Source organism: Salmo salar, chromosome 02 (assembly GCF_965601325.2).
Source record: "Salmo salar chromosome 02, fSalSal1, whole genome shotgun sequence".
Lineage (NCBI taxonomy): Eukaryota > Metazoa > Chordata > Actinopteri > Salmoniformes > Salmonidae > Salmo > Salmo salar.
In genome coordinates, this window is record NC_138292.1 from 84,580,640 (window position 1) to 84,604,656 (window position 24,017).

At 42.1% G+C, this 24,017-nt stretch overlaps 1 protein-coding gene across 1 annotated transcript in view; it reads left to right on the forward strand.

The window, feature by feature from the left end:
• Positions 1-16,833, forward strand: part of LOC106595205 (uncharacterized) — a 31,311-nt gene extending 14,478 nt beyond the window's left edge. Inside the window, exons 3-4 of the mRNA XM_082969555.1 lie at positions 6,328-6,763; positions 15,540-16,833. Coding sequence (XP_082825681.1) covers positions 6,328-6,763; positions 15,540-16,318 — 1,215 coding nt within the window. The 3' untranslated portion in view covers positions 16,319-16,833. The remainder of the gene's footprint in view (positions 1-6,327; positions 6,764-15,539) is intronic.
• Positions 16,834-24,017: the final 7,184 nt, after the last annotated feature.

Consider the following 24,017-nt stretch of genomic DNA (forward strand, 5'->3'; position numbering starts at 1 on the left):
TAATGACTCTGGACTATGATCAATTAAACCATGTCTATAATGACTCTGGGCTATGATCAATTAAACCATGTCTATAATGAGTCTGGACTATGATCAATTAAACCATGTCTATAACGAGTCTGGACTATGATCAATTAAATCATGTCTATAATGAGTCTGGGCTATGATCAATTAATACAAATCTATAACGAGTCTGGACGATGATCAATTAAGCCATATCAACGCAGTTAAACATGTAAAATCCTGAATTATGTTGGCTTACACTCATGGCTTTTCCAAGGTTGTTTCATGATGATTATTACGGTTGTGTGAATGATGTTATATTCTTAGGCTATTGTAACAAGGCATATGCCAGCATTGTAGGCCTACTGCCTCTGCCCAGAGGAATACTAGGCTTTAATGGCAACGGCCATTGGCGCTCACTTTGCCACGTATGAGCCCTGGTTAGAGTCCCTGTTGCAGCTTTCACTTTCTTCCGCTACATTGGTGGCAGCGTTAGGATCACATCCAGCTCACGTCTAGTTATGTGATCTAGTGGTGGGAAGCATTCTGTTTTTCAACATTGTGTTGGGTGTAATTACATTGATGTATCTAGTGAACAATGGATAAGCAACAATGGGTTGTGACAGATAGAAGTAGTCACTACAGGTGTGATCAAACCTTACATCCAAGTTGCCTGAAGCTGAATGGAAAGTGCAATGCCCTGACCAGTGATTCAGAAGGAAATCCTCTGCGACTGTCTAATTTACATAAGTTAACTTACCAGTGTGGACCCAAAACAAACACATTCTACACATTTACAATGTGTTATTACAACCATGGTGTTCTGTTGTTACTGAAACTTATATCAAATAACCTGACATTGATCTACATCACATGGGAAGACAAATAATATAAGAGTGTTATGCAGATCAAACACAACTATCCTTTTTAAAGATGCAAACCAGTAATATGAATCACTGTTGACCATCCTATTCCCATCTAATGAGATAGATGGAGGATTTTCTACGGCCTAGAATCAAGGCCTTTTCCAGCAATGAAGGACGAAGCTGGGCCCCTCTTGGTTTTCATTGGCAAAGACTGAACTCAAGTTAAGGGTTGTAAGTCAGACTCTCCTATACCACTTTTCCCAACATGTTATACCCCAGAGGTTGTAAATAAACTATTATTAAAACCTGTTAGGGCTAGGGGGCAGTATTTGCACAGCCGGATAAAAAAACGTACCCGATTTAATCTGGTCACTACTCCTGCCCAGTAACTAGAATATGCATATAATTGTTTGATTTGGATAGAAAACACCCTAAAGTTTCTAAAACTGTTTGAATGGTGTCTGTGAGTATAACAGAACTCATATGGCAGTCAAAACCCTGAGACAAATCCTGACAGGAAACTGAAATCTGATGTGTGGATATCACTTCAAACATTTGCCATTGAAACACACAGGGGCTTGCAATTCATTTAGCACTTCCTATGGCTTCCACTAGATGTCCCCAGTCTTTACAAAGTGGTTTGAGCCTCCTACCATCAAAATTGACTGAAAGAGAGGATGTTTACCTTGGTCACAGGGGATGGGCCATTACCATTGTGACGTCGGCGCCCATGGGTACTCTCCCTTTTCGAAACGTTTTGAAAGACAATGCAACCGTCCCAATGGAATATTATTGAAGCCCTGGTTGAAAAAGCCCCTAAAGATTTATGTTATACAACGTTTGACATGTTTGAACGAACTTAAATATATTTTTTTTGCTCATTCCTGACGACAAGTCAGACGCACACGGTACATTTTTACTAGCCTTCGGAGCGCGCTAACACTATTGGGACATAAATTATTAACTTTTTTGAACAAAACTACATTTGTTATGGACCTGGGATGCCTAGAAGTGCCTTCTGATAAAGATAATCAAAGGTAAGGGATTATTTACAATAGTATTTTTGATGGTTGATCGTTCCAAGATGGCTCCAACATAGACTTCTTTTCTGGGCATACCACGTCGTTTATTGCAAAGTGTGATTTCGCAGTAAAGTTCTTTTTAAATCTGGCAAAGAGATGGCATTCAAGACATGTTAATCTATAAGTCTTTGAATGACAATATTACATTTTAACAATGTTTTCGAATAGTAATTTTGTAAATTGTAGCGCTGATCATCGGAAGCATTTGAGGGAAAAGATTTTCTGAACGTCATGCGCCGATGTAAAATACTGTTTTTATACATAAATATGAACTTTATTGAACAAAAAATGCATGTGTTGTGTAACATGATGTCCTAGGAGTGTCATCTGATGAAGGTTGTCAAAGGTTAGTGCTGCATTTAGCTGTGTTTTGGGTATTTGTGATGCATGCTAGTTGCTTTGAAAATGGCTGTGTGATTATTTCTGGCTGGGTACTCTGCTGACATAATCTAATGTTTTGCTTTTGCTGTAAAGCCTTTTTGAAATCGGACAACGTGGTTCGATTCAGGAGAGGTGTATCTATAAAACGGTGTACAATAGTCATATGTTTGAGAAATTGAAGTTATAGCATTTATGAGGTTTTGCATTTAGCGCGACGCGATTCCACTGGCTGTTGATTAGGGTGGGACGCAAGCGTCCCACTGGCCCAGACAGGTTAAGGTGATGGAACTTGTATAGGGCTGTAAACCCCATATCCAAATGTCCTCAGACTGAGAATTTCTCACCACTTATTTAGAGAGCAATTTCCATTTTATACACAGCGAGTGTCCATTTATTTACACTAGTGTTTTGATTATTTATTGCTTTCTTCAGTGGAAATACAGAATATTTATACAAATGCCAAATATACCAAAAGCTAAATTGAGCAGATTTACAACTATTTAATCATGTTAATCATTACTGAAACATGCCATCTACAACATTTAAACAGTTAAAGATAATGAATACATGACAACTTGATACAAATATTTTATAAAAAATTATTTAGACGAAAGTCGAGTTGGCTATAACATGAGTACAAACAAAGTGAGTGTTTGTATATGTGTGTTTGTGTGTGTATTGTGGTGTGTATTATGGTGTGTATTGTGGTGTGTATTATAATTACCCATCGTAGAAATGTATCCCTATTCAATTTACATTTACATTTAAGTCATTTAGCAGACGCTCTTATCCAGAGCGACTTACAAATTGGTGCATTCACCTTATAATATCCAGTGGCGAGCAGGCCAGAGGTGGATGAATGCAGTGCCCTTGTTTGGGTGTAACGGCCTGATCAGAGCCTGAAGGTACGGAGGTGCCGTTCCCCTCACAGCTCCGTAGGCAAGCACCATGGTCTTGTAGCGGATGCGAGCTTCGACTGGAAGCCAGTGGAGAGAGCGGAGGAGCGGGGTGACGTGAGAGAACTTGGGAAGGTTGAACACCAGATGGGCTGCAGCGTTCTGGATGAGTTGTAGGGGTTTAATGGCACAGGCAGGGAGCCCAGCCAACAACGAGTTGCAGTAATCCAGACGGGAGATGACAAGTGCCTGGATTAGGACCTGCGCCGCTTCCTGTGTGAGGCAGGGTCGTACTCTGCGAATGTTGTAGAGCATGAACCTACAGGATCGGGTCACCGCCATGATGTTAGTGGAGAACGACAGGGTGTTGTCCAGGGTCACGCCGAGGCTCTTAGCACTCTGGGAGGAGGACACAAGGGAGTTGTCAACCGTGATGGCGAGATCATGGAACGGGCAGTCCTTCCCCGGGAGGAAGAGCAGCTCCGTCTTGCCGAGGTTCAGCTTGAGGTGGTGATCCGTCATCCACACTGATATGTCTGCCAGACATGCAGAGATGCGATTGGCCACCTGGTTGTCAGAAGGGGGAAAGGAGAAGATTAATTGTGTGTCATCTGCATAGCAATGATATGAGAGACCATGTGAGGATATGACAGAGCCAAGTGACTTGGTGTATAGCGAGAATAGGAGAGGGCCTAGAACAGAGCCCTGGGGGACACCAGTGGTGAGAGCACGTGGTGCGGAGACAGATTCTCGCCACGCCACCTGGTAGGAGCGACCTGTCAGGTAGGACGCAATCCAGGCGTGGGCCGCGCCGGAGATGCCCAGCTCGGAGAGGGTGGAGAGGAGGATCTGATGGTTCACAGTATCAAAGGCAGCAGATAGGTCTAGAAGGATGAGAGCAGAGGAGAGGGAGTTAGCTTTAGCAGTGCGGAGAGCCTCCGTGACACAGAGAAGAGCAGTCTCAGTTGAATGCCCAGTCTTGAAACCTGACTGATTAGGATCAAGAAGGTCATTCTGAGAGAGATAGCAAGAGAGCTGGCCAAGGACGGCACGTTCAAGAGTTTTGGAGAGAAAGGAAAGAAGGGATACTGGTCTGTAGTTGTTGACATCGGAGGGATCGAGTGTAGGTTTTTTCAGAAGGGGTGCAACTCTCGCTCTCTTGAAGACGGAAGGGACGTAGCCAGCGGTCAAGGATGAGTTGATGAGCGAGGTGAGGTAGGGGAGAAGGTCTCCGGAAATGGTCTGGAGAAGAGAGGAGGGGATAGGGTCAAGTGGGCAGGTTGTTGGGCGGCCGGCCGTCACAAGACGCGAGATTTCATCTGGAGAGAGAGGGGAGAAAGAGGTCAAAGCACAGGGTAGGGCAGTGTGAGCAGGACCAGCGGTGTCGTTTGACTTAGCAAACGAGGATCGGATGTCGTCAACCTTCTTTTCAAAATGGTTGACGAAGTCATCCGCAGAGAGGGAGGAGGGGGGGGGGGGAGGATTCAGGAGGGAGGAGAAGGTAGCAAAGAGCTTCCTAGGGTTAGAGGCAGATGCTTGGAGTTTAGAGTGGTAGAAAGTGGCTTTAGCAGCAGAGACAGAAGAGGAAAATGTAGAGTGGAGGGAGTGAAAGGATGCCAGGTCCGCAGGGAGGCGAGTTTTCCTCCATTTCCGCTCGGCTGCCCGGAGCCCTGTTCTGCGAGCTCGCAGTGAGTCGTCGAGCCACGGAGCAGGAGGGGAGGACCGAGCCGGCCTGGAGGATAGGGGACAGAGGAAATCAAAGGATGCAGAGAGGGAGGAGAGGAGGGTTGAGGAGGCAGAATCAGGAGATAGGTTGGAGAAGGTTTGAGCAGAGGGAAGAGATGATAGGATGGAAGAGGAGAGAGTAGCGGGAGAGAGAGAGCGAAGGTTGGGACGGCGCAATACCATCCGAGTAGGGGCAGAGTGAGAAGTGTTGGATGAGAGCGAGAGGGAAAAGGATACAAGGTAGTGGTCGGAGACTTGGAGGGGAGTTGCAATGAGATTAGTGGAAGAACAGCATCTAGTAAAGATGAGGTCAAGCGTATTGCCTGCCTTGTGAGTAGGGGGGGAAGGTGAGAGGGTGAGGTCAAAAGAGGAGAGGAGTGGAAAGAAGGAGGCAGAGAGGAATGAGTCAAAGGTAGACGTGGGGAGGTTAAAGTCACCCAGAACTGTGAGAGGTGAGCCATCCTCAGGAAAGGAACTTATCAAGGCGTCAAGCTCATTGATGAACTCTCCAAGGGAACCTGGAGGGCGATAAATGATAAGGATGTTAAGCTTGAAAGGGCTGGTAACTGTGACAGCATGGAATTCAAATGAGGAGATAGACAGATGGGTCAGGGGAGAATCTTCATCGATACCAAAAAACAAAACAAAAATCTGTATTTCTTTCTCCTATTTGGCAACCCTCATCAAATTTGACATAGCCTTGTATAAAATGCATTATGAAAGAAATGGTGTAATGTACATGAAAAAATTATAAAGGAAATTGTGTAATGTAGATTCTACAAAACATGAAATGCGTTATGAAGAAAATCGTGTTGGCCTACTGTTGTCTACATCGAGATAAATACTGGAGGTGAAAACATAACAAACAACAACAACAGATAATTGTTTAACACATTATCTTTTCATAAAAGGATTTATTAATTATGTACATATTCATATTCAGCTTCTACATCTGTGTAGAGGTACTTAGAAGTAAGAGAAAACATATCTGGTTATTTTTCAATTATGTTTTTGTGACGTTTGCCAGAATTGTTAATTTCATTAAACTGCGTTACCCACTCCAGTCAGCAGATGGCGATGTGACTTTCAGGTGATGCTTCTTGGTGACGTGTATTCTAGTGGACGGGACGTGATGTTTTTTCAACAACAACACGGCTACTGATTCAACCACCTCGCTAGCTTGCAAGTAAACATAAAACCTAAATATTGAAGCTCTTTCGACCATTTGTGTTTATATGAATCTCAGTGTTTTAAACACAAGTCTGTTTACGTATACATTACTTAACTTACATGCAATTTGCTTGTTAACTTAAATAGCACATTTGTTAAATTCATACTGATTTTAGCACTAGGCTAGTTGCTAATGCTAACTAGCTAACATCCCCGACCATGAGCTCACTAAGCTATTGCACCCTTGCTAAAGAAGAGGATGGCTGCTGGACGGAGAAAGAACCTCTGGGACTGAACATTGTCGTGAAAGAATTAGAGGATATTCGAGTGAAAGAAGAGGAGAATATTACAGTGAAAGGACAGGAAGAAGCTTTCAGAATAAAACAGGAGGCAGAGGAGGCTGTTACATTGAAAGAAGAGAAGGAACATTTTGTAGTGAAAGAGGAAGAGGGGATAGAGGCTGTCACAGTAAAAGAAGAGGTAGAAGCTTTCAGAATGATAAAGGAGGAAGAGGCCATAACATTGGAAGAAGAAGAGAATTTAGTGAAAAAAGAGGAAGAGGAGGCTATCTCAATAAAAGAGGAGGAAGATGTTTTGGGAGTGACAGAGGAGGAAGAGACTGAAGATCCGATTACCACCGGTGAGTACTGTCTTTAAAACAGGGGACTCAAACTGCCGTTGTTGAACTAATGTGGGGTTTTAAAGGGGCATTCTACTGAAGTTCTACACTTGAATATGTTGTTCAGTACTGTATGAGTTGTTAAAGGAGAAGACGGCCATTGGTACATGCGTGTTTTGTTTAACTAAATTATGTGGCCAATAGCCCAGGCCATTGATTCTAGGAGAATTATAAAAGCCCAATGAGCTTAGTTCAACTGTCGTACCCCAGGGGTAGGCCTATTTACTTTTGAGTCATTTAGCAGACACTCTTATCCAGAGAGACTCACAGAAATAGCCAAATTCACTAATTTGAAGTGGTGTCCACATACTTTTGTATAAACAGTATCTTATATTAGTTCTGACCATTTTGAAGAAACGTATACTGCCTACGGCGTCTCAAGATGGACAAACAGTACTATTGCAGTTTTTAAGTACTATTAATTGGAGTAGCCTATGTGAGCACACTCGTTAGGTTCGCCAGCCGAACCGAAGCATGCGCAAGGCTTTAGGCTTTTGGGGCAGCAGGTAGCCTAGTGTTTAGAGCGTTGGGCCAGTAACCGAAAGGTTGCTAGATTGAATCCCCGAACTGACAAGGTACAAATCTGTCGTTCTGCCCCTGAACAAGGCAGTTAACCCACTGTTCACCGGTAGGCCGTCATTGTAAATAAGAATTTGTTATTGACTGACTTGACAAGTTAAATAAAGGTTAAATCATTTATTAATATTTTTAAATAGGCAGGGCTTCGATATTAACGCTTTGTCCGCTTGCCTGGCACAAGTTTATTTTTAAATAGTCAGACAACAGAGGAACTAGATAGCCAATTCAAATCATCTAGTTAACATTTGATTTGACGCTAATAGCTAAATAGTTATTAGTCACACGCGCCAAATACAACAGGTGTAGACCTTAGTGAAATGCTTACTTACAAGCCCCTAACCCACAATGCTTACTTACAATACATTGACATGTATTCATGTCAACTGCTTGTCCCCACTCTCCTAAAATAATTTACCACCTGCACTCGTGTTTAACCTCAAATTGGCCGACACGCAGCAGTCGATACACCTGCACAGTTGTTGAAACCAAACGCTGCCTACTCCGTTTGGAAAACCGTCTCTCAACAACTCAACGTTGACTTCTCCTCTATTCAATACAGGCCATGTAATTCTGACAAGTTACCAAAATATTCCTAGAAAAGCCTAATTGACAACCAGGGGTGGGAAAAAAACACCTAATTGTCATACCTGTGTAAAAGATACCTTAATGAAAATGACTCAAATGAAAAATACTAGTGAAATAAACCAAAAAGTATTTGGTTTTAAATATACTTAAGTATCAAAGGTAAAAGTATAAATAATTTAAAATTCCTTATTAACTCTACCTACATGTACATATTACCTCAATTACATCAACTAACCAGTGGCCCCACACATTGACTCTTTACCGGTACCCCTGTATATAGTCTCCACATTGACTCTGTACCTGTACCCCCTGTATATAGCCTCCACATTGACTCTGTACTGGTACCCCCTGTATATAGCCTCCACATTGACTCTGTACTGGTACCCCCTGTATATAGCCTCCACATTGACTCTGTACTGGTACCTCCAGTATATAGCCTTCACATTGACTCTGTACCGGTACCCCATGTATATAGCCTCCACATTGACTCTGTACTGGTACCCCCTGTATATAGCCTCCACATTGACTCTGTACAAGTACCCCCTGTATATAGTCTCCACATTGACTCTGTACCGGTACCCCCTGTATATAGCCTCCACATTGACTCTGTACTGGTACCTCCAGTATATAGCCTTCACATTGACTCTGTACCGGTACCCCCTGTATATAGCCTCCACATTGACTCTGTACCTGGTACCCCCTGTATATAGCCTCCACATTGACTCTGTACCGGTACCCCCTGTATATAGTCTCACTATTGTTATTTTACTGCTGCTCTTTAACTACTTGTTACTTTTATTTCTTATTCTTATTTGTAATTTTTAAATTGAATTGTTGGCTAGGGACTTGTAAGTAAGCATTTCACTGTAAGGTCACCTGTTTTATTCGGGCGCTTGTGACTAATACAATTTGATTTGATTTATATTAAGCAAACCAGATTGGAAGATTTTTTTTATTTTTTTTTTAAAAAAAATACGGATAGCCAGGGGCACACTCCTACACTCAGACATCATTTACAAATTGTGTAAATTGTGCTTGTGTTTAGTGAGTCTGCCAGATCAGAGGCCATAGAGATGACCAGGGCTGTTCTCTTGAAAAGTGTGAAAAGCTAACGAGTACTTTTGGGTGTCCGGGAAAATGTATGTCATAAAAAGTACACTATTTTCTTTAGGAATGCATTAAAATAAAAGTTGTAGAAATATATATATATATAAATTGTAAAGTACAGTTCCTCCCAAAAAATGACTTAGTGCTACTTGAACATATTTTTACTTAAGTAAAAATGACAAGTAATTCAAATGCTGTCAAGATCTCCCCAGCAGTAAGCATGCCCCTGTTTTAACCTACAAATAGATCACCATCTGTGTAAACACAGACATTTACGTCCCACCTTAGCCATTTGATCCCTGGTTCATTGAGTGAGGGAATTATTTTATAAAGACATCAAAAGTATTTGGTTGTAATTGTAATGTTGCAGGGTGGTCAACCATCGTTCAGGAGAGATACTGCGTCACAACACCATGGTGAAACTACTTCAATCAGGTGTGTTAGTTAGAGGTCGACCGATTTAGGATTTTTCAACGCCAATACCGATTATTGGAGGACCCAAAAAAGCCGATACCGATTAATCGGACGGTTTTTATATATATATTTGTAATAATGACAATTACAACAATACTGAATGAACAATGAACACTTTTATTTTAACTTAATATAATACATCAGTAAAATCAGTTTAGTCTCAAATAAATAATGAAACATGGTCAATTTTGGTTTAAATAATGCAAAAACAAAGTGTTGGAGAAGAAAGTAAAAGTGCAATATGTGCCATGTAAAAAAGCTAACGTTTAAGTTCCTTGCTCAGAACATGAGAACATATGAAAGCTGGTGGTTCCTTTTAACATGAGTCTTCAATATTCCCAGGTAAGAAGTTTTAGGTTGTAGTTATTATAGGAATTATAGGACTATTTATCTCTATACCATTTGTATTTCAAATACCTTTGACTATTGGATGTTCAAATAGGTACTTTAGTATAGCCAGCCAAATCTCAGGAGTTGATTTGCTTGAAGTCATAAACAGTGCAATGCTTGAAGCATTGCGAAGAGCTGCTGGCAAACGCAGTAAAGTGCTGTTTGAATGAATGCTTACGAGCCTGCTGCTGCCTACCACCGCTCAGACTATATCAAATCATAGACTTCATTATAATATAATAACACACAGAAATACGAACCTTAGGTCATTAATATGGTAAAATCCGGAAACTATAATTTCAAAAACAAAACGTTTATTCTTTCTTTCAGTGAAATACGGAACCGTTCCGTATTTTATCTAACGGTTGGCATCCCTAAGTCTAAATATTCCTGTTACATTGCGCAACCTTCAAAGTTATGTCATAATTACGTAAAATTCTGGCAAATTAGTTCGCAACGAGCCAAGGGGCCCAAACTGTTGCATATACCCTGACTCTGCGTGCATTGAATGCAAGGGAAGTGACACAATTTCCCTAGTTTAATATTTCCTGCTAGCATGAATTTCTTTTAACTAAATATGCAGGTTTAAAGAAATATACTTCTGTGTATTGATTTTAAGAAAGGCATTGATGTTTATGGTTAGGTACATTCGTGCAACGATTGTGCTTTTTTGGCAAATGCACTTTTGTTAAATCATCCCCCGTTTGGTGAAGTTGGCTGTCTTTGTTAAGAAGAAATAGTCTTCACACAGTTCGCAATGAGCCAGGCGGCCCAAACTTCTGCATATACCCTGACTCTCTGTTGCACAGAACGCAAGAGAAGTGACACAATTTCCCTAGTTAAAAGAAATTCATGTTAGCAGGCAATATTAACTAAATATGCAGGTTTCAAAATATATACTTGTGTATTTATTTTAAAGAAAGGCATTGATGTTTATGGTTAGGTACATTGGTGCAACGACAGTGCTTTTTTCGCAAATGCGCTTGTTAAATCACCCGTTTGGCGAAGTAGGCTTTGTTTCAATGATAAATTAACAGGCACCACAGATTAAATGCAACGCAGGACAAGCTAGATAAACTAGTAATATCATCAACCATGTGTAGTTAACTAGTGATTATGTTAAGATTGATTGTTTTTTACAAGATTCGTTTAATGCTAGCTAGCACCTTACCTTGGCTCCTTGCTGCACTCGCATAACAGGTAGTCAGCCTGCCACGCAGTCTGCTCGTGGAGTGCAATGTAATCGGCCATGATCGGTGTCCAAAAATGCTGATTACCGATTGTTATGAATACTTGAAATCGGCCCTAATTAATTGGCTATTATGATTAATCGGTGGACCTCTAGTTCAGGGAGGCCAACCATCCTCCGGGAGAGCTACTTGGTGTGCAGGCTTTTACGAAATGTTTAGAGGAACAAGAACTGAGAACAAAAGTGATCTATACTGTTCCGGAACAGAACTGTTATTTTAAGAGCATGGGAACAGGTTAATGACATTTATTTTATGTTCCGGGCATTTTGACAACAAAAAAACCCGCTTTAAAACAGTTACAGAGTTTAATGGCTGTGATGGGGAAAAAACTGAGGATGGATCAACAACATTGTAGTTACTCCACAAAACTAATCTAATTGACAGAGTTGAAGTAGGAAGCCTGTACAGAATACAAATATTCCAAAACATGCATCCTGTTTGCAATAAGGAACTAAAGTAAAACTGCAAAGAATGTGGCAAAGAAATTAACTTTTATTTTATGTATTTATTTAACCTTTATTTAACTAGGCAAGTCAGTTAACTTCTTTTGGCTCAAATCCCGTTAATGGGATCGATTTGACAACAGCCAGTGAAATTGCAGGGCGCCAAATTCAAACAACAGAAATCTCATAATTAAAATTCCTCAAACATACAAGTATTCTAAACCATTTTAAAGATAAACTTCTTGTTAATCCAACCACAGTGTCCGATTTCAAAAAGGCTTTACGGCGAAAGCATACCATGCGATTATGTTAGGTCAGCGCCTAGTCACAAAAAACAGCCATTTTCCAGCCAAAGAGAGGAGTCACAAAAAGCAGAAATAGAGAAAATTAATCACTAACCTTTGATGGTCTTCATCAGATGGCACTCATAGGACTTCATGTTACACAATACATGTATGTTTTGTTCGATAAAGTTCATATTTATATCCCAAAATCTCAGTTTACATTGGCGCGTTATGTTTAGTAATGTTTTGCCTTCAAAACATCCGGTGAATTTGCAGAGAGCCACATCAATTTACAGAAATACTCATCATAAACTTTGATGAAAGATACAAGTGTTATACATAGGATTAGAGAGAAACTTCTCCTTAATGCAACCGCTGTGTCAGATTTCAAAAAAGCTTTACGGCGAAAGCACACTATGCGATAATCTGAGTACAGCGCTCAGCCACCAAAAGAAACCATACAGATACCCGCCAAATTGTGGAGTAAACAAAAGTCAGAAATAGCTTTATAAATATTCACTTACCTTTGATGATCTTCATCGGAATGCACTCCCAGGAAACCCAGTTCCACAATAAATGTTTGTTTTGTTCGATAAATTTCATCTTTATGTCCAAATACTTCCTTTTAGTTTGCGCGTTTAGTTCACTAATCCAAATGCACAAAGCGGGGGAACTAAGTCCAGACGAAAAGTCAAAAAAGTCAAAAAAGTTCCATTACAGTTCATAGAAACATGTCAAACGATGTATATAATCAATCTTTAGGATGTTTTTATCATAAATCTTCAATAATATTCCAACTGGACAATTCCTTTGTCATTAGAAAGGAAAGGGAACGGAGCTCGTGCTCACGGCTGCGCGCGATAAACAACTCATAGCTTTCAGCTGAGGCACTTACTGTGAGTGGTCTTATTCTCTCCCCTTTCACAATAGAAGCCTGAAACAACTTTCTAAAGACTGTTGACATCTAGTGAAAGCCTCAGGAAGTGCAATCTGACCCCATTTACTCTGTATATTGGATAGGCAATCACTTGAAAAACTACAAACCTCAGATTTCCCACTTCCTGGTTGGATTCTCTCAGGTTTTCGCCTGCCATATGAGTTCTGTTATACTCACAGACATCATTCAAACAGTTTTAGAAACTTCAGAGTGTTTTCCATCCAAATCTACTAATAAGCAGGCAGTTTAGTCTGGGCATGCTTTTCATCCGGACGTGAAAATCCTGCCCCCTTGCATAACAGGTTAAGAACAAATTCTTATTGACAATGACGGCCTACCAAAACGCAAAATGCCTCCGGCGGGGACGGGGGCTGGGATTAAAATAAATACAATATAAATAGGACAAAACACACATCACAAGAGAGACAACACTACATAAAGAGAGACCTAAGACAACAACATAGCAAGGCAGCAACACAACATGGTAGCAGCACAAAACATGGTAGAAACATTATTGGGCACAGTCAACAGCACAAAGGTCAAGGAGGTAGAGACAACAATACATTACACAAAGCAGCCACAACTGTCAGTAAGAGTGTCCATGATTGAGTCTTTGAATGAAGAGATTGAGATAAAACTGTCCAGTTTGAGTGTTTGTTGCAGCTCGTTCCAGTCGCTAGCTGCAGCGAACTGAAAAGAGGAGTGTCCCAGGGATGTGTGTGCTTTGGGGACCTTTACCAGAATGTGACTGGCAGAATGGGTGTTGTATGAGGGCTGCAGTAGATATCTCAGATAGGGGGGAGGGAGGCCTAAGAGGGTTTTATAAATAAGCATCAACCAGTGGGTCTTGCGACGGGTATACAAAGATGACCAGTTTACAGAGGAGTATAGAGTGCAGTGATGTGTCCTATAAGGAGCATTGGTGGCAAATCTGATGGCCGAATGGTAAAGAACATCTAGCCGCTTGAGAGCACCCTTCCTGACGATCTACAAATTATGGCTCCGTAATCTAGCATGGGTAGGATGGTCATCTGAATCAGCGTTAGTTTGGCAGCTGGGGTGAAAGAGGAGCGATTACGATAAAGGAAACCAAGTCTAGATTTATCTTTAGCCTGCAGCTTTGATATGTGCTGAGAGAAGGACAGTGCGCTGTCTAGCCATACTCCCAAGTACTTGTCTGAGGTGACTACCTCAAGCTCTAAACCCTCAGAGGTAGTATTAACACCTGTGGGAAGAGGGGCATTCTTCTTACCAAACCACATTACCTTTGTTTTTGAGGTGTTCAGAACAAGGTTAAGGGTAGAGAAAGCTTGTTGGACACTAAGAAAGCTTTGTTGTAGAGCATTTAACACAAAATCCGGGGAGGGGCCAGCTGAGTATAAGAGTGTATCATCTGCATATAAATGGATAAGAGAGCTTTCACCTGCCTGAGCTATGTTGTTGATGTAAGTTGAGAAGAGTGTGGGGCCTAGGATTGAGCCTTGGGGTACTCCCTTGGTGACAGGCAGTGGCTGAGACAGCAGATTTTCTGACTTTATACACTGCACTATTTGAGAGAGGTAGTTAGCAGAGATACCAATGCTCCTTAGCCGGCCCACAAGAAGGGAATGGTCTACCGTATCAAAAGCTTTGGCCAAGTCAATAAAATGTGCGTATGGAACATTTCTGGGCTCTTTTTATTTTTAGCTCATGAAACATGGGAACAACACTTTACATGTTGCGTTTAAATTTTAGTTGCGTTGAATTAAGTTGCATGTGTGTTAATCTGAGTAAATAGGGTTAGAATGTTAGAATGTTAAATACAATTCTATGGCAAAGCAGTTCATACCTGGTGCTTTTCTCCACGTTTTAAAAGTGTCTAATATTTTTTTTGGGGGGGGGATGATAATTTTTTGTCTGCTGATAGTTGCTTCAGGGGTATTGAGTCTAATAAGGCCGTAGGATCAGTCCAACTGTTGTTTAATTCAGATTTATATAGATTTTCATAGACACTTTTAAAATTGTCATTAATACCGTCACTAGTCTATTTACCCATTAGGTCTAATGCATGTATCCTATACTGACTAGTCTATTTACCCATTAGGTCTAATACATGTATCCTATACTGACTAGTCTATTTATCCATTAGGTCTAATACATGTATCCTATACTGACTAGTCTATTTATCCATTAGGTCTAATACATGTATCCTATACTGACTAGTCTATTTATCCTATACTGACTAGTCTATTTATCCATTAGGTCTAATACATGTATCCTATACTGACTAGTCTATTTATCCATTAGGTCTAATACATGTATCCTATACTGACTAGTCTATTTATCCATTAGGTCTAATACATGTATCCTATACTGACTAGTCTATTTATCCATTAGGTCTAATACATGTATCCTATACTGACTAGACTATTATCCATTAGGTCTAATACATGTATCCTATACTGACTAGTCTATTTACCCATTAGGTCTAATACATGTATCCTATACTGACTAGTCTATTTATCCATTAGGTCTAATAAATGCATAACACCACTAAGTTGAATAGTGTTTTTATTGGCCTACAAAGCACTACAGCCACTCTGTGATGACAAGCTCTAGTCTAGATTAAACCTCATAGGAAGACAGTGTTATTATGTGGAGGTTTCATTCAAGTCTCTCTGTTTAACTAAACTCTCTGTTTGTCTTCAGCAGGGGAGAGACCAGACACAGACTCTCACTGTGACAGCTTGAAGAGTGCTTCAGGGGAACCAGACCCAGAGACGTCCAAACCAGAACGACGACGACACTGCTCTCAGTGTGGAAAGAGTTTTAGCTGGTTTGCGAACCTGAAACGACATGAGAGGACACACACAAAGGAGAGACCCTACCAATGCATTCAGTGTGGAAAGAATTTTAATTCATCAGAATATATGAAAAAACATGAAAAAATACACTCTAAGCCTTACCACTGCTCCCAGTGTGAAAGAAGTTTTACCCAACGGGGGGACCTGAAATCACATGAGAGGACACACACAGGAGAGAAGCCTTACCACTGCTCACAGTGTAAAAGGAATTTTTTCTCATCGGGGTCCTTGAAAAGACATGAGGGGACACACTCTGTGGAAAAACCTTTCCACTGTTCTCATTGTGAAAAGAGTTTTAGGAATTTATGGAACCTGAAAGAACATGAGCAAAGACACACAATGGAGAAGCCTTTCCACTGCTCCCACTGTGGAATAAAATTTACATGGTTTCAACAACTTAAAGAGCATGAAAGAATCCACATTGTAGAGAAAAGTTATCAGTGCCTCCGGTGTGGAAAGATATTTATGCAGTTAGGGCACCTGAAAGTCCATGAGGTAACGCACACAGGGGAGAAGCCTTACCAATGCTCCCAGTGTGGAAAGAGATATAGTACCTCACATGGACTTAAAATTCATCAGAAAACACACATTGTCCTCCCACAATTGTCTCATATTTTTGACTGAGAATGTGTTTTTGTTTATGCTACATGAAATCTAATTATAGAAAGTGGACTCAAAAATACATTTGTATGATTTATTTTTATTTTAAAATATAAATTGAATATGGAGTGAGTAAGTGTATGGCTTTCCCAGATTTCTATTTCCAAAAAATGGTAGTTAAGTATGTTAAAAGGTAGCTTTTCTGTGTTGGAATGGTGTGCATATCCCAACTACAGAATGTTGTGGGCGTATACAAGTCTTATGATTTTGACAGAAGCCCTTTATCTACCTTACCAGAGTCAGATGAACTAGTGGATTCCATTTTTATGTGTCTGTGTCCAGTATGGGGGAAGTTTGAGGTAGTTTTGTGAGTCAGTGCTAACTAGATGAAATAGCTGAATCCACTCATTTTAAGGGGTAATCTTGCATATTCCCACTATTGATGAATAATATGTGTAATTATGTAGGCACTTCAACAGTTGTTCCATCCCTGAGCCCAATGTGCCTAAATAAATAAAAGAGGAGACTTGATGAGTGAATGTGTATTTTGTTATTTTTTTGTATTTAACCTTTTATTTAACTAGGCGAGTCAGTTAAGAACAATGACGGCCTATACCTGCCAAACCCGGATGACGCTGGGCCAATTGTGCGACGCCCAATGGGACTCCCAATCATGGCCGGTTGTGATACAGTCTGGAATCGAACCAGGGTGTCTGTAGTGACGCCTCAAGCACTGAGATACAGTGTCTTAGACCGCTGTGATACAACCTGGAATGGAACCAGGTACTGTAGAGATGCAGTGTCGTAGACCACTGTGATACAGCCTGGAATCGAACCAGGGTGTCTGTAGAGATGCAGTGTCTCCGACCGCTGTGATACAGCCTGGAATGGAACCAGTTACTGTAGAGATGCATTGTCTCAGACCACTGTGATACAGCCTGGAATCGAACCAGGGTATGTAGTGACAGCTCTCGCTGCCGCCACTTGGGAGCCACTCGATGACAGAAGTGAGTCGTTTTTAGTTCAGTTACCTTTGCTTGCTTGGGTACAGGAACAATGGTGTCCAGACAAACACCTTTATAGCGTCCTCAGAGCATGTGCAGACCAGCTGGTTGGGGAGGTGAGGCATCGGTGTGGTTTTCCCTTTATAATCTCTTCCACATACATCTCATGTCTGAGCCGTTTTGTCCCTATACTATCTGTTTTGCCTTTTGATTGTCTTACGGAGCTCATAGCTGGTCTGTTTTATACTCGTCCATGTTTGCAGTCATTTTTACCGTGGTTAAATGGGGTGGTTCGTCCTTTCAGTTGACAGGATAAGTGGATAATGTGATGTCATTATCTGGTGTATGAATGAGAGTTATGTGATGTCATTATCTGGTGTATGAATGAGAGTTATGTGATGTCATTATCTGGTGTATGACGGAGTTATGGGATGTCATCATCTGGTGTATGACAGCGTTATGTGATGTCATTAAATGGTGTATGAATGAGAGTTGTGCCATGGTGTGAGGAAAAGTGTATACATTTGGGTGCTATGGGGTGGGGCTTCAAGTCTTCAGGGGGCAGTTTTTCAAAAGTTCTCTGGATTTCACCTATCGTATATAATTAAACGTTAGAAATGGGTTTTTCAAAACATAAGAATTCGATTCTGATCCCAAATCTTACCTTTAAAGAGGAATGGAAACACTTTAGGAAGTATATCCTAAGCAAAGAGATGTATTCAATCCACTAATACTAAACATGTGCATTTAACATAAAAACATCTCTATATTTAGTATTTTGATCGTCGACAAGGTTTATTTGTTTTTTTTGTTCCGGAACTCCAATTTGAGCAGCAGCAGCTGAAAAATGAGCTCCTACAAATATTGAAATTTACATGGTTTTTAGAGTGAAGTACATCGGAAAAAAGCAAAAGAAATCTGCAAGACTGAATAGGAGAAAAAACAAGCAACAAACAAAGAAGATAGGCTTTTGAAAAATAACTATTTTTCATAAAATGGTAGTTATCTTAGCTAGCTGAATTGTTTACCAGTTGCTAAGCAGTTGCTAGGGACTCTTTTGGAAGAAGCTAGCTAGCTAACGAAGAACAACAAAGAATATCTAGTTAACAGAAGAAAAGAAAGAGAAAATCAGGACAGAAGAAAAAGGATATCAAAGTGAAACAGTTCTCTAAAGACACAAGAGACAATAATACAAGAAACAACACTTCTGTAGCTTGTCAACTATGTGTCTGTCTATCCCTGTTCTCTCCCCTCTGCACAGGCCATACAAACGCTTCACACCGCGTGGCCGCTGCCACTCTAACCTGGTGGTCCCAGCGCGCACGACCCACGTGGAGTTCCAGGTCTCCGGCAGCCTCTGGAACTGCCGGTCTGCAGCCAACAAGGCTGAGTTCATCTCAGCCTATGCTACCCTCCAGTCCCTAGACTTCCTGGCGCTGACGGAAACATGGATTACCACAGATAACACTGCTACTCCTACTGCTCTCTCTTCGTCTGCCCACGTGTTCTCGCATACCCCTAGAGCATCGAGCCAGCGGGGTGGTGGCACTGGAATCCTCATCTCTCCCAAGTGGACATTCTCTCTTTCTCCCCTGACCCATCTGTCTATCTCCTCATTTGAATTCCATGCTGTCACAGTTACCAGCCCTTTCAAGCTTAACATCCTTATCATTTATCGCCCTCCAGGTTCCCTTGGAGAGTTCATCAATGAGCTTGACGCCTTGATAAGTTCCTTTCCTGAGGATGGCTCACCTCTCACAGTTCTGGGTGACTTTAACCTCCCCACGTCTACCTTTGACTCATTCCTCTCTGCCTCCTTCTTTCCACTCCTCTCCTCTTTTGACCTCACCCTCTCACCTTCCCCCCCTACTCACAAGGCAGGCAATACGCTTGACCTCATCTTTACTAGATGCTGTTCTTCCACTAATCTCATTGCAACTCCCCTCCAAATCTCCGACCACTACCTTGTATCCTTTTCCCTCTTGCTCTCATCCAACACTTCTCACTCTGCCCCTACTCGGATGGTATTGCGCCGTCCCAACCTTCGCTCTCTCTCTCCCGCTACTCTCTCCTCTTCCATCCTATCATCTCTTCCCTCTGCTCAAACCTTCTCCAACCTATCTCCTGATTCTGCCTCCTCAACCCTCCTCTCCTCCCTTTCTGCATCCTTTGATTTTCTCTGTCCCCTATCCTCCAGGCCGGCTCGGTCCTCCCCTCCTGCTCCGTGGCTCGACGACTCACTACGAGCTCACAGAACAGGGCTCCGGGCAGCCGAGCGGAAATGGAGGAAAACTCACCTCCCTGCGGACCTGGCATCCTTTCACTCCCTCCTCTCTACATTCTCCTCTTCTGTCTCTGCTGCTAAAGCCACTTTCTACCACTCCAAATTCCAAGCATCTGCCTCTAACCCTAGGAAGCTCTTTGCTACCTTCTCCTCCCTCCTGAATCCTCCTCCCCCTCCCTCCCCCCCCTCCTCCCTCTCTGCGTATGACTTCGTCAACCATTTTGAAAAGAAGGTTGACGATATCCGATCCTCGTTTGCTAAGTCAAACGACACCGCTGGTCCTGCTCACACTGCCCTACCCTGTGCTTTGACCTCTTTCTCCCCTCTCTCTCCAGATGAAATCTCGCGTCTTGTGACGGCCGGCCGCCCAACAACCTGCCCACTTGACCCTATCCCCTCCTCTCTTCTCCAGACCATTTCCGGAGACCTTCTCCCCTTCCTCACCTCGCTCATCAACTCATCCTTGACCGCTGGCTACGTCCCTTCCGTCTTCAAGAGAGCGAGAGTTGCACCCCTTCTGAAAAAACCTACACTCGATCCCTCCGATGTCAACAACTACAGACCAGTATCCCTTCTTTCTTTTCTCTCCAAAACTCTTGAACGTGCCGTCCTTGGCCAGCTCTCCTGCTATCTCTCTCAGAATGACCTTCTTGATCCTAATCAGTCAGGTTTCAAGACTGGGCATTCAACTGAGACTGCTCTTCTCTGTGTCACGGAGGCTCTCCGCACTGCTAAAGCTAACTCTCTCTCCTCTGCTCTCATCCTTCTAGACCTATCTGCTGCCTTTGATACTGTGAACCATCAGATCCTCCTCTCCACCCTCTCCGAGTTGGGCATCTCCGGCGCGGCCCACGCTTGGATTGCGTCCTACCTGACAGGTCGCTCCTACCAGGTGGCGTGGCGAGAATCTGTCTCCGCACCACGTGCTCTCACCACTGGTGTCCCCCAGGGCTCTGTTCTAGGCCCTCTCCTATTCTCGCTATACACCAAGTCACTTGGCTCTGTCATATCCTCACATGGTCTCTCCTATCATTGCTATGCAGACGACACACAATTAATCTTCTCCTTTCCCCCTTCTGATAACCAGGCGGCGAATCGCATCTCTGCATGTCTGTCAGACATATCAGTGTGGATGACGGATCACCACCTCAAGCTGAACCTCGGCAAGACGGAGCTGCTCTTCCTCCCGGGGAAGGACTGCCCGTTCCATGATCTCGCCATCACGGTTGACAACTCCCTTGTGTCCTCCTCCCAGAGTGCTAAGAACCTTGGCGTGATCCTGGACAACACCCTGTCGTTCTCCACTAACATCAAGGTGGTGACCCGATCCTGTAGGTTCATGCTCTACAACATTCGCAGAGTACGACCCTGCCTCACACAGGAAGCGGCGCAGGTCCTAATCCAGGCACTTGTCATCTCCCGTCTGGATTACTGCAACTCACTGTTGGCTGGGCTCCCTGCCTGTGCCATTAAACCCCTACAACTCATCCAGAACGCCGCAGCCCGTCTGGTGTTCAACCTTCCCAAGTTCTCTCACGTCACCCCGCTCCTCCGCTCTCTCCACTGGCTTCCAGTTGAAGCTCGCATCCGCTACAAGACCATGGTGATTGCCTACGGAGCTGTGAAGGGAACGGCACCTCCATACCTTCAGGCTCTGATCAGGCCCTACACCCAAACAAGGGCACTGTGTTCATCCACCTCTGGCCTGCTGGCCCCCCTACCTCTGAGGAAGCACAGTTCCCGCTCAGCCCAGTCAAAACTGTTCGCTGCTCTGGCACCCCAATGGTGGAACAAGCTCCCTCACGACGCCAGGACAGCGGAGTCAATCACCACCTTCCGGAGACACCTGAAACCCCACCTCTTTAAGGAATACCTAGGATAGGTTAAAGTAATCCTTCTAACCTGTTGGGGCTACAGGTTAGCAATGAACCCCGAGCCGGGATTGCTAACAAGGCTGGAAATTCAAAACATCAAAAATCTAATAATTTCAATTTCTCAAACAATCAACTATTTTACACAATTTAAATGATAAACATCTCCTTAATCTAACCACATTGTTCGATTTTCAAAGAGGCTTTACGGCAAAAGCATAAAGTTAGATTATGTTAGGACAGTACATAGCCACAAAAGTACAAACATCCATTTTCAATTCAAGGTCAGGCGTCACCAAAAGCAGAAACCAGCTTGAATTATGCACTAACTTTTGTCAATCTCCATCAGATGACACTCCTAGGACATTATGTTATACAATACATGCATTTTTTGTTCCATCAAGTTCATATTTATATCCAAAAACAGCATTTTACAGTAGCGTGAAATTCAGATTTTTTTCTTCTCTGAAATGCTTCCGGTGAACATAACAAAATTACTATTCGAAAACATTGGTAAATTATAATATTGTCATTCAAAGAATAATATATTATCATCTCGTAATTGCTACCGAATGGCCAGATCTCAAAATAACTTTACTGGGAAATCACATTTTGCAATAAACGGGGTGCTATGCTAAGAACAACAGGCTATGCTATACAGTTAGCATCATCTAAAATCGATAATAACATTGTAAATACCCCCTTACCTTTGATTATCTCCATCAGAAGGCAGGATCCCAGGTCCGGAAGGCATTCCAGGTCCGGAACAAATGTGGTTTCTTTTGACAAAGTTCATAATTTATGTCCAAATAACACCAAGTACTTAGCGTTCATTATGCTCCCACAAAACGTGGTGGGGGGCTGGTAAAATCACGCCGAAAAGCTAAAAAAACCTAGTAAATAATCTATTTATGTTCGTTCAAACATGTCAAATGTTGTTTAGCATTAATCTTTTGGTCCATTTTTAACGTTAAACATCAGTAATATTTTCACACAACCTATCCTATGTCTAGATAAAAAATGATGACAAACTCACGTTTCTCAGATTTATGCGCAGGCGCAAAAAAATGAAGTGATGACATGTCAACTTCCTTGGATTCTAATTTGCTCTCTGTTTATCATATCATATCTATTTTTCACAGGTTTTTGCCTGCAATATGAGTTTTGTTATACTTACAGACACCATTCAAACTGTTTTAGAAAATTCAGAGTGTTTTCTATCCGAATGTGTTAATAATATGCATATCCTAGCTTCTGAGTTGGTGTAGGAGGCAGTTAAAAATGGGCACATATTTTTTTCAAAATGTCTCAATACTGCCCCCGAGCCCCAACAGGCTAACCCCCCCCCCTAAAAGATTTAGATGCACTATTGTAAAGTGGTTGTTCCACTGGATATCATAAGGTGAATGCACCAATTTGTAAGTCGCTCTGGATAAGAGCGTCTGCTAAATGACTTAAATGTAAATGTAAATGTATTTGAGCTGTGGTCAGCGTCATTTTAAATTGCCATAGTAACGACTGACGCCAGTGCGTCACTGGCAAGAATCATTCGGAGTTTCCGAATGGAAAGGACTCGTATACCTACGTAGAAGCCCCCTGCTTGCCCATCCATTTTCAATTTCGAGGGTTACGGTGTAGGGGTTACCGACCGACCATCAACTACATTGCTGACTTCGGAGTCAAGCAAAAGCCGGACTGCACTTGAGAGGCGACGCGAAATAATGGAGCCTGAACGGTAACCGGTCATGAGTCATGACTGTTGTTGACTAGGCTAGCGTTAGACACTGGACAACTTTGTTGCAACTCTAGTTGACGTTAACAAGCTAATTGCGTCTGAAGTGTTTTGTGTAACACCCCCCAGCAAATAACGTTAGCAAGTAACTCGACTGCAACTAACTCTCCGTGTAGCCCTGTCACTAGGCAGTTACTCTGTAGCTAGCTTCCACCTCAGATAGTCAAGTAACGTTACTGTAATACATTTTGTTGACAGATTATTATTATTATTTTTAATATGTTTTGTTAGCTCCACCTTCTTTAGCTAGACTGAAGATGACATAGCTAATGTTTGCTGAAAAAAATGTCCCTGTATTTGCTGTGTGTGTGTTGACAAAGTATACAAGACAGGTAGCTTGTTAACGCCAACTTCTATATTTGGGTTCAGTTGTCTTAACAAAACGTTTGTTTTCCAGTATGACATCTTCGTACCTGGAAAGGTTTTCATCCTGGAGGAGACTGCAGCAGGAGGAAGCAGAGGAGGTACAAGCAAATCCATGTTATTTCTAAGGCTATTGTTTATTTCAACACACGATCTGTCATCCCTGAGGCCATTTTGGATTTAAAATGGACAATATACAGTGATTCTTGAATATACTTGTAGCCTAATAAATGCCTTAATTGTTTTCTACCAACAGGAAGTGGGAGTCCCAGACCAGAGTGGGAAAGTTGTTTGCAGGAAATCTGTTGGTGCCATCAGCGGTCTTCCTTACTGGCGGGCTCCCACTTCACTTTTGTGGAAACATGTCACCTCCTCAGCCTGGTGACAATGTCACTGCCACAGTTCTCAA